The following is a 12313-nucleotide window of genomic DNA, read 5'->3' on the forward strand; positions in this document are numbered from 1 at the left end:
GGCTCGTTACCGAGGTTAGATGTTGCACAGATCTGGCGAGTACTGGGAGACTCAACCGCATTATATATATTTTTTAATTTTATTTTAGTTCCTCCATGTGTGATTGCTAAATATGTGTGCCTTGGTGACACTGACCGTGCCGTGCTAGGCTGGGTCTGGTAGGGTCTGGTAGGATCTGGTAGGGTCTGGTAGGGTCTGGTAGGATCTGGTAGGATCTGGTAGGATCTGGTAGGATCTGGTAGGATCTGGTAGGATCTGGTAGGATCTGGTAGGCGGCGAGTGCGCGCCCTTTGCTTCAAATATTGTGCCTAAAAGTAACATAAGTAATTTTGGAATAGTCATTTTGGCACTTGATTATTCCTCCACTAAGGGGATTTTTTTTTGTCTTAGAATCATTTTGGTCCTAGGATCATTTTAGTGTTTGGATAATTGTGGTCCTAGAATAATTTTGGTTCTATGATAATTTTGGCCCCAGGATCATTTCGGCCCCAGTGTCAATTTGGCTCTAAAATCTTTTTGGCCACAGGGTATTTTTGGTACTTGGATCATTTTGGTCCTAGGATTATTTTAGTCCTGGAACCTTTTTGCCCAAGTGTCAATTTTGACATATTTTTGGCACTAAAGTATGTTTTTTTCCCTGGGGTCTTCTTGAACCTAGGAACTTCTTGGCTCTAAAGTCTTTTTTGGCTCTAGGGTAATTTTGGCCCTATAGTAATTTTTGTCAGAGGGTAATTTTGGCCATATGGTAATTTTTGTCAGAGGGTAATTTTGGCCCTATGGTAATTTTTGTCAGAGGATAATTTCGGCCCTGGGGTCTTTTTGGCTTCAGGGTCATTTTGGCTCTAGAGTCTTGTGTAGTCTTGAGTGTAGGCGTGACAGGCGTGACAGGTGTGACGTACCGTCGCGGCCCAGGCGCAGGCGGCGCGCGCGGCGCTCGTCGCTGCCGTACACGACCGAGCCGTCGAGGTAGGAGGTGACCTGGTTGATCTGCTCGCGCGGGCCCAGCGCGCAGCCGGCCCGCGGCGCCGGGCTGCTGCGCACGAACTCCAGGCAGCGCACCCCGTGGCGGCCGTAGAAGCCGTCTCCCGGCGGCACGGCGATGGCGAGGCAGTCCGGGTGCTAGACACGCGCCCCACGTCACTCCATCAGTACCAGTCAGTGGCAAACAACTTCAAACACACCTGCCTCACCTGCCTCATACAACCACACTACTGTGATGCAGGGGCGTAGCCAGGGGGGGTTAGGGGTGCAACCCCCCCCCCCCTTAGCACCAAATCTTTAATTAATTTCTTATTCATCACTCAAACAAATTTCTAATTAAAATTAATAAAATTTTTACCATTACAATATTTAAATTTAAGTACCGAAAACTGCTAAAATAGCACTATTACAAATTAAAATCCAAATTTTCCCGGGGGAGGACCCCCGGACCCCCCGCTTTAATACGGGGGGGGGGGGGAGGGCACGCTTCTTAACACCCCTCATACACAAATCCTGGCTACGCCACTGCTGAGATGATAACCACTTAGGCTTTGATACATCGCAACTTAGACTTAGAAACATCGTAACACCTTGAAACATTGAAACTTAAAAAAATCATAACTCAGACAGTCATAGCTTGTAAATAAATATCCTACTTAATAGCCAATAACTTAGAAACCCATAGCTCAAAAACCAATAACTTTGAGACAAATAACTCATAAAATTCATGACCTAAGACACAACTGAAGACACCCACAACTGAAGACACCCGCAACCCTCGCCCATTTCTTTTTGTATCTTTTAGCTGCAGATTTAGTGCTAGGTTCTAACTACTGCTGTACGCACACTAGCGCGACGGCGCGAGGCGGAGGATGCGATGCGAATGAAAAAATTACTGCGTTATTGTGAACATAGCGACTAATAAACATAAACGATTAAGGGGGGATTAGGCCATGCCATCTTACAAGTTCATGTATCCTGATACTGCTTGCAATAAAACTTCCGTGTTCCATATTTTTTTTTTTGTGAACGGTTGTGATTATCACGATAGTTGTAGTCGCCTTGTAAAATAGTAAGTTATTTCCTCGCGGCGCTTACAGACTGGAGCTTGTTAGTAAACATGTGGTTGCAACAAGGTGTAGAAGTCCAGGATATATGATATATGTCTTAAAATGTCACAAATTTGTATATAGAGTTTAAAATTAGAATTATAGCAAAACTATAGAAAAATCCAAGATGGCGGGACCTAACAACCCTTAATTTTATACATCAACAAACATACGGCGGCCATCGAAATTCGCAGGGTTTTATAAATCGATATATTTAAGATAAAAATGTATAACTAAAATTTAACATTCAGTTAAAAAAACTGGGCGTGAATACAAATCAGAGAGTTCTGAAATAAATTTAGTAAATAAAACCTTAAAAAAACCTAAAATAAAAATAGCATTACCAACGCACCGTTGAAACCTTTCGAAAACAAAAATTAATTTCAGTAACGTCGCGGTACGCGACGCGATGGAAATATATGACGTCCACCAATTACGTCACGCTGACGTCATGGATTGTCGAACGTGAATGGCTTTTGGAAAAAAAAAATATTCGCGCATCCAACGAATCGTGCGCTCATCGCGTTGTTGTGATTCCAGCATTTACAGAGACCGGAAAATATTAGCGGATTCATTTCGCGACAGGTTAGAATCAAAATAAAGATAACTTTGTGCTGTTCTTGAAATTGGGCTCACAGTTCGTCCGGAAGTATCTGGACCAATCCGAAACCCTTAACCAACAGATCGGAGAAATCACAAGCTAACCCAGTCGATACCTTGATAAGTAGGGACACCTGTATTTTGCGAGTACATTTCGTGTCTAGGTACATCGCAAAACAACGTAGTTTTTTTTCTTGTAGTTATTGGCTGTGGTCGGCGAGAGGTGTTTTCCCGCACTTGACGGGGCCAATGGGAATGTGGATACCGTATTGCTGCACGCACACGATTCGCCATCACTCTAAGAAAAATCTACAGTGTTTTGTGACACACCTTGACACGAAATGTATTCGCGAAATACAGGTGTCCTTATTGATAAGCAAACGTCACCTTATTTCATTGGCTGTTGACTTGTGAGGCTTTTCAACTGCGGGTAATCTGTGATTCGACACTTCTTTGATCTAGCATCTAGGGTTTCTAACTGGCCCAGAGTCCGCCACGTGAACAGCGGACCAATAGCAGAATCACGACGCGGGTCGGTTTCTTACGGTGAGTTCAGGTGGCTGGAAGCTTCGTCCGCCGTCGCCGCAGCACTTGGGGACGGATCCGTTGAAACCTCTGGACTGGGCAGTCGCTGGAAAAAATAAAAGAAAACAACGATGCAACATTTATAGTGTTTTACAGAGCACAAAAATTTACAATTTATTTGAACACTGAGAATATTGCCGCTTACTACAGAACACTATTACAGAGAGAAATATAAAAAAAACGTAATGTAAAATTATAATATAAAAATTAAGTCCATATAATTATAATATGCTATTATAGTTTCAGGGCCGGCGCGTCCATATAGGCGAACCAGGCAACCGCCTAGGGCGCCAAGTAGCTGGGGGCGGCGCAGCACGACACATAACAGCTCATATAATATGTTTAACGATTATTGAAACTAGATGAAAATTGACTTTTGTAACAGTTTGGAATGTTTATATTGATATAAGTAATTATTTAAAGTCCACGGTGACCTGTTTATGATTTGTAGTAAGTAAAAAAGTAAAGAAAAAAACACAATCCTGCTTACATTTGATTGTTGACAAAATATTAGTGATGTATTTTGAGGCAAGGAAAATTTTTTTGGGGTGTCCGTCCCAAGGGGGGGGGGGAATTAAGGTTTTTCGCCTAAAGCGCCAATTTACCTTGCACCGGCCCTGTATAGTTTGTCATAATCGGCTGGACTGTGTTTAATTTATCAACTCGTCACCACTGTTAATTGCTTTTGTTTTACTATTTTTAATTTTTTATTTACTGTAAATTCGTGGTTATTTTTATTTCATGGTAGCGTTCGTACCTCGGAACCTGCGTAGTAGCCTTGAAAACTAAAATTAACTACTATGCGGTACATATATACTGATGAGTGATGAGAAACAGTGTATATCAGCAGTTTGAATGTAATGTTAGGTAGGCATACTGTCGGTAAGGTTTTTTTTTTACTATGTATCAGACCAAGTGATTTCATTTGACGTAAGTCCGTAAAGATAAATTAAGTATTGTTTATTCTTCCAATTCTTAGAAAATGTTTTTTGTGAACGAAGGTAGCAAGGGAAAATTAATTATGTAGTTTTGAACAAATTATATTATAAAAATAATTACAAATAGTTCATTAAAAATACAACGTTGTGAGCGTCAATATTCTCCAAAGATACATAAAATAAATCATATGTGTGCTCATAATAAATAGCAACTGTGATGTCATATTACAGTATAAAATAATCTTGAAATTACCTTATTTGACCGAATATAGATTATGCCATGCAGTTGGAATTTCGACTTCGTCATACTGTTATACATTTGAAAATATTTACGCTATGTAACCTTCGTAATTCTAGCGGGGTTTTTGTGTTTGCAATTAGTTTAATTTGGCTAGATAATGATTAGAAAAAGATAATGTACCGAATATGGCACTATCAGATGTTCGTTCATATCTTTATAATTAATTATGTATGTGTATTTCAATTCATTTCTATGGACCCCTCCTTCTCACTCTTCTTTCTCCACACCATTCAAACTTTATTATCCCCAAAAATCCTAATTTTGTAACAATGTAGGAAAACACATGCTTAAAGAAGTTAAGTCTAATGGAAGACTCCAGTTTATTCAAGTTACCTTCAACTGTAAGCTGTTTTTTTTAAATAGGCTTGAGTTTAAATGGCTTATGTAGAAATTACATTGAAATTTTACTTTTTTTGCTATAGTTATTACAGCAATTTTGGGCATGACGGGACATAAATTATACTAGTCCTACCAAAAGCTGTAAACAGAGAGCTAAAATGTTAACACATAAAAAAATACTGTCAATACTGCAGTGATCAATTAATTTTAAATGAAAAAATAACTACTGGATAGTCTGGTCGATAGGGCTAGGCGCAACCACCAAAGACACCCCCCCCCCCCCCCCAGGTTTTGGCAAACAAAGCACAGATAAGCAACATATCTAGATGACATCCATCTCGCGTTTACACAGATGTAGCTTGGCCTTCCGTGTAGTTAGACGTCTTAACGGGTCGCCCGTCGCGTTTCTTAAGCCCGTCTATTAGGGGCCTTTAGGGCCCCATAAGGTATTAACACAATGAACACATAAGGTATGCGGGCACACATAAGGTATGCAGAGCTTCAGAAGAAACCGCGCGATTTGAAAATTGCTCAACATATACGCTGTGGGAGGATGATTAGTTCTGTTCCCAGATTTCGTTTTCAAACTGTGCTTTTAGGCTTGTAACACACGGTACAGATTCTTGAAGTCGCTCAAGAAACTTGCATTACACGTTGATCTTAATTTCTCCGCCATATACTTTTATTTGTAATTTTTCATTATACCTACGGTAAATTTGTAATAGCTGTGTTGATTGGCCAGTATACATACCAGGAAGAATTTCAAATATCAGAGTGTGTTTGTTTGGAAACTTTTAGTCTTGTTCGAACCTCCACGAAGAGCTATCGCGTATCGACGAATTCCAGAGTTTGGAAACGTTATTTCGAACCAACAGGATTGAGTTCCATGTTTAAAGATAATTCAATTTATGAGTGGTTGGAATTGGTGAAATTCCAAGAGAAGAAGTTAAAACTTATTTTATTCGTCGTCAAGTAAGGTATGTATTATAAGGACATTAATTTTGTCGTAACAAGATAATACAATTAGTCTAAGCAATGAGAAGAGGCCTAAACTTCAATTTATTCGCAGCGAAAATTATTTTTCTGCGAAAACGTTTAGAATGAAGAAGAGTTGGCACGAGACATCAGTGTGAATAGTCGGTGAGTGGCCACAGCTGCGTAGCTAAGGTGACTGGCGGCCCCTGGCCGAATTTGAAAATGGCGCCCCCTCTTGGATTAAAAGAGAAGGGGGGGAGGGTTCAGTAACCGCTTTGAATATATATAATGTATAGAAGTCGCCAGCCCAGGTTAAAATTTCTAATACGGTTTTGAGGTAGTTGGTTAATTCACCGCCCGCAATAGCCACCATCTCTAGGGCATCGACTTGTGGTGGTCCCTAGCGGACAAGTGTCGAACCCTTCAAACACCCCTTCCCCCTCCTGTTGAACGACCTTGAGCTGCAGTGAAAGATGGGTGGGGGGTGCGGGGAATGACAGCGGGCGACAGTGCTGCGCTCTAACGTGTAAATAACAACCTAAGACGATACAGGGCGTTACGGCAGCGCACTGCAGCGGTGAAGTTCCCAAGATGCTCATCATACGCTTCTGAAAAACGTAGAGTAAATCCTATCCACTCGCGACTTCAATACAATGTCACTAGTAGGGTTTCCCCCCTTTTCTTTGTTGACCCAGCGCTCTTAGCCTTGAGGCCCTACCGCCCTGGGGCCCCCATGGGCATGGATGCGGATACGCCGCATACGCAACCATGAAGAGCGTTAGAGCTTTTGGCTATGCAAAGAGACTGAGGCTACCCATCTCAGCTTATGCACCACCTCCGGCCCCCTACCCCACTCAGCTCACCAGCAAGTTGGATGCTCCCTTAGCCCTCTGGAGTTGTCATCACTTCTGGCGCCTACCCCAGTCTCCCGCTCTCACACTGGGACTCCTCAATCACCCAGCGAACCTCGCGACTTCTATACAGTATATATATTCAAAGGTAACCGCGAACCTTCGCGGCAGTGTGCCCCCCCTGCTCCGGCGCCATCCCTGCCACCCGCTTGCTACATCCGCTGAATGGCCGGGGTCTGAACACTCACCGGTGAGGTCGTGGTCGAGGAACTGGCCCCACTGCATGACCATGTGCGACACCCCGGCCAGTTGCACGTCGCGGTCCCCGTGGATGGCGGAGCTGACGGCGCGCGCGCTGGGCAGGGCGCCCCCCGACACCGAGTCGCGCACCCGCTCCAGGCCTGCACACCGCGCACACTCTCCTCACTGTGCCCACTCCACACACACACTCCTCACTGCACACCGCGCGCACTCCACACTGCACACCGCGCACACTCTACTCTGCACGCCGCGCACACTCCACACTGCACACCGCGCACACTCCTCACACACTCCACACTGCACACAACGCACCAGTGGCGGATCCAAGGGGGGGGGGGGGGGGCACCAGGGCAGGTGCCCCCCCCCCCCCCCGAATAACCAGTTGTCTGCTATATGTTAATATTGCCGACAAAAATGATTGTTTCTGAAACCAGTAAAATAATTTAATATAATTAATGAATTTCTTGTAGAATCATAAAATCTGGTGGTCGGATGTTATGTGTAGTGTGAGTAGATTAAATACAAATTTAGTAATTTTAAGACACTTTTTTCTTCTGGCTACTCTGAAATCCTAGAGTGCCCCCCCCCCCTCCGAGGTGAACCTCTGGATCTGCCACTGCCGCGCACACTCCTCACTGCACACCGCACACACTCTACTCTGCACACCACACACACTCGACACGCGACAGTCGATTTAGAGACAATTAACGGGTAAATGCTCCGGACACCTGATTCTAGGAAGCGACGAAGGGGTGCAAGGGGTACGGGGAGGAAGCTAGCGTAGAGGTAACTTGGGGGAAACTTGGCCTCTCTGGCGCGTCCTGGCGATGGCGAACAAGATCTTCACCCCTGATTGAAAGTCGCCGAATTAAGGCCCGTCTACAATAGCAATGTCCTAAACTGTGTCCCGAAGGACACTCGTCGCTGATTGGTCCACGTGACCCTCTGACGTCATGCGTCAAGTGGGCGAAGGTCCGAACCTACCTGGGTCCGAAGACATTCGTCAATTTGAACTTTTTGTCCCAACCTGTGTACTTCGGACACAGAAAAAGAACATAACACTCACGATAATTGAATTTCCGGTTCCCGTTTGAAAACGTGGTGCTTGTTTTTGTTATTGAAGGATATGGAAGGTGTTGTAAGTCACTTATAACTTACATAACTTTCATAAGTTCAATCTCAAACTACAAAGCATCAAAACAATAAACAAAAAACATTCGGTTTGGCACATTTACTGCGCTCTGGTGACAACTTTAGAAATCAATGCATTCGGACATCGGACATCGCAATTGTGGACAGGGCAGTTTTCGGTGAGACAATGTGACGTCACTCACATTCGGATAAGGACACGGACCACGCACAGGTTCGGACTATTGTAGACGGGCTCTTAAGGGCGTATGTCCCGTTCCAGGTCATGATTTTAGATTTATATTAATCACTGATTAACTTTTAGGCATTTTCAATCGTTTAACTTTCACGAAATGAAAAATATATATAGTTGCATACTTTTTGCATAATTAGCTGCCAAATTTACATTTTTAACCTTTTTGGGTTGTACAAATAAGGAGAATTTAATTTATTGCAGAACTGAAACTTTTTAGGATTAACTGCAATGCCACTGGCTACTTCAAGAAATGGTTTGCATTTCTTTCAGAAAATATTAATTAATTTTACCTGACATTTGAAAATTCTCAAAATTTGTATGATCTTGACAGCCAAGAAACATGAAATGAGTTTTTGCTCCCCGCAGCAACATTTTTCGGCGTTTGGCATTCGGCTTTATGGCATTCGGCTTTATGGCATTCGGCGTTTTTGTACGTTCGGCGTTGTCAGTGGTGTAGCCAAAATTTGTGTATGGGGGTTTTTAAGAAGAATGCCCCCCCCCCCCCCCCCCCGTATTAAAACGGGGAGTTCGGGGGTCCTCCCCCGGGAAAATTTGGATTTTAAGGTGTAAAATAGTGCTATTTTAGCAGTTTTCAGTACTTAAATTTAAAAATTGTAATGGTAACATTTTTATTAATTTTAATATGAAATTTGTTTGAGTGATGAATAAAAAATTAATTAAAGATTAGGTGCTAAGGGTGGGTGGGGGGGGGGGGGGGTTTCAACGCCTAGAACCCTCCCCTGGCTACGCCCCTGGGCGTTGTGGTAACGGGGTCGGTGACCGGGAAGGGGGCGGCTCACCGTCGCGGTAGAGCGGCGGCAGGAAGCGGCGCGCGCGGGAGACGGCGGCGCCGCGGCGCGGGTGCGCCGGGTTGTTGCAGCGGCCGTCCGGGAGGCGGTAGCGGCGGCCGGAGGCGTGGCAGTCGACGACGGGACCCTCCATGGCCTCGGGGCACTGCTCGTGCAGCCTCGTGTCCAGCGGCGAGACGGGCGGAAACCTGGCGGGCGCCGGCCCGCGACCCTCGTACACCCTGAAAATTCATCCCGCGTGAATGTGCCCAGGGTTTTCCCTTGTGTCCACGCAGGTTTTTTTTTTTTTTTACCTGGGTCCAACATAATCGCACTGTCAAAGTAATAGAGCCATATCTCAAAAAAAAAAAAAATCTGAAATTTAAGTTAAGATCGCCAATGCAAACAACATCTGCCAATCTTACCAATGCAATGTAATGTAATGATATAATTCTTTGACCTAATAACAGATAAGAAAACTAAACTCTGGTAAATTTTTATTTAAAAATACATCACAAAACAAGAAAAATATTGAGTTTTGTAAACTAACTCTTCACTCTGAGGTTTAGGCTTAAGTTTATACAATTTCTTGTGTACCCATGTTCTTTTTTATGTACCCGTGTTTTTTTATTATTACTTTTGAAATGTAAAAGTACTGTGTAATATCTTGTTTTTGTGGTTGTACAGTTTGTTTGTATATATGTATATATTTGTATTAATTGACTTGTTCTATATCCCGGAGTCCTTACCTCCATATGGGATCTACAGAACAAAAATTGAATAAATAAAAATAAAAATAATAAATAAAAAGTAATAAAGTCATACCTGAATCTTGAAAAATAACTGTCAAAACACGATGTTGCGATGGACGCAAGTCTGAAATTTAAACCATGTCATTGCAATAATATAACCTCTTCTTTAATTGTGTTAAAAGTTTCTACTTCTGACATGCGGCCGTATTACTTTGACAGTACGAATTATCTCTAGTTATAGTCTAGATTTAAGAGTGAGGGGAGTAAGTCATGGCAACAATCGCTGCCATGGCTGGCCAATCCTCTCCTAGCACATGATGCATGCGACCCTCTCCCTGCATGGCTAATCCCAGCATGACTAGGCGTATAGGCTTCGGCCTGAGACGCACCTAGGTCCCTCCCTAACCCGGACCCCTCCAAAATACACTTAGTTTTAGTTAGGTTAGGAAAAATAAAAATAAAATAATAATCTCGTACGCCCTGCGGCACCAGGCGCACACACCGTCAAAACTCGCGGCAAGCAGGGAGACTCATGCAGCGCGACACGTTAAGTATAAGCATCGTCCTTTTTTATATGATACAACAATTGCTAATCCAACATATTTTTTTTCCAAATTACTCTTTGCAGTTCCGAGTGCAACCTTTGTAGTTAGTGGAATAAACCCACAGATTCCATAATAATCAAAATAATATATTATTGTTCTCCATCGTTTGTTTGGTATTCTCAAAAACTAAATTACCTTCACGTTAAGTCGAATTTCATGTCTTGTGCTCACTGCAAACGGTAACCTGACATTAAAATCACAAAGTGACTTAGAATCACTTTTTGAATATGAAAAATTTAAAAGAAAAGCCATCTAAGGTCCATTAGAAAAATTCGCTTCGAATTACTTACTCAGGAAAAACCAACATCACCAAACTTTTTTTTAGAAAAAAAAATTAAATTTAGCTATATTTAAACAATTTTTTTTTTACCTTGTAAAATGATTTTACCTTAATGACCATGAATTGTAATGTCCTTATTTGAATTTAATAATTGTATTCTATTATTTTGTACAAAAATATTAATTTATACACCTTAAATAAATCTTAGTTCATTTTCAATATAAAAAAGTTTTTATTTTAATTAAGTTATTTTTTTTTACTTTTTATCATACTGTAAAATAATGTCAATAATATCCTCGTGAGAAAAAGTCATAATATTTATTGCCTTTCAGATACAATTCAGGTCCGCAAATTTCGTTTAAGAGGCCACTCCAGTGTTTCAGGCGGCACTACGCAACCCGCGTTAACTTCATAAGATACAATGCTATTTTCATTTTGCTTATAACTAATTAACTATTATAGATTTCGAAATGACGCTTGCTTGATATGTAAGACAACGATGCTCTTATCAAAGCCCCTTTCTTCAAAAAAAAAACGTGCATAAAATTTTGGTTCAAACCCTAGACAATACACTTATGCATATTAGTAAAGATTAGTATAAAACCATAATCTATGCGCACGTTTTTTGAAGAAAGGGGCTTTGATAAGAGCATCGTTGTCTTACATATCAAGCAAGCGTCATTTAGAAATCTATATTAGTTAATTAGTTATAAGCAGAATGAAAAAAGCATTGAATGTTATGAGGTTAACGCGGGTTGCGTAGTGCCCCTGAAACGCCTACCTGGTCACACAGACGGTGCGCAGAGCTTCAGGAAAAACAACGCGATTTCAAAACAAGTCAAGATATCCGGGTTGAGTCTGCTTACGAAAAGCATTTAAGAGTTCGCCGAGGACCGAAAAGTATTTTTGATTTCAGATTAAAGTTTTAAACTGTATTTTTAGAAGAGTTAAAATGGCTAAAACCCATGTTTTCAGAGTAATTTTTAGGCATGAAACAACACACACAGACCCTTGAAAGCACTTAAGGAACTTGCATTACCCCTTTATCTTCATTTCTCCGCAATATAATGTTACGGTCACCGCTCAAATTTCACAGTTATCCTGTGACGACGAGAAGACTGCGCGCCATTTCAGAGCCTTGTGCTTAGAGGCGACACCGCGCTAGAAATACCAGAGAGCGTCGCGCTTATCATCCAGCCTCACTAACACACATACACCCCTGACGAGGCGGGCCCCTTAATAACGTAATTGGCCGCTGTCAGAAGATCCGTCGAGGCTGTGTCTGACTCACCACAGGAGGCAGCCCCTGTCCGCGCGACGCCCATGTCTCCGACTACGTGCCCGGCCCTGGAATGAGCTCTGCGCGGCGCCTCGGCGCCACTTTAATGAATTGTCCCCCACCCCTCTACCCACGGTGGCGCCGACAGACGCTCCGAAGCCGCGCGGAGAGTCGCGGACGGCTGCCCGAGCGAGGCGGGACCGCGGGAGCCATCTCGCGCCTGCGGTCCATCGCCGGATTCGGCGCGCTCTCCCCTCCGACACGACACGACACGACACGACACGA

At 42.8% G+C, this 12313-nt stretch overlaps 1 protein-coding gene across 1 annotated transcript in view; it reads right to left on the minus strand.

The window, feature by feature from the left end:
- LOC134537657 (lactoperoxidase-like) overlaps positions 1 to 12313 on the minus strand; it is a 68663-nt gene that overhangs the window by 35864 nt on the left and 20486 nt on the right. The window contains exons 4-7 of the mRNA XM_063378339.1: positions 9125 to 9354; positions 6928 to 7080; positions 3236 to 3321; positions 900 to 1119 (exon numbers count right to left, since the gene is read on the minus strand). Of these exons, the coding sequence (XP_063234409.1) occupies positions 900 to 1119; positions 3236 to 3321; positions 6928 to 7080; positions 9125 to 9354 (689 nt within the window). The remainder of the gene's footprint in view (positions 1 to 899; positions 1120 to 3235; positions 3322 to 6927; positions 7081 to 9124; positions 9355 to 12313) is intronic.

Source organism: Bacillus rossius, chromosome 12 (assembly GCF_032445375.1).
Source record: "Bacillus rossius redtenbacheri isolate Brsri chromosome 12, Brsri_v3, whole genome shotgun sequence".
Lineage (NCBI taxonomy): Eukaryota > Metazoa > Arthropoda > Insecta > Phasmatodea > Bacillidae > Bacillus > Bacillus rossius.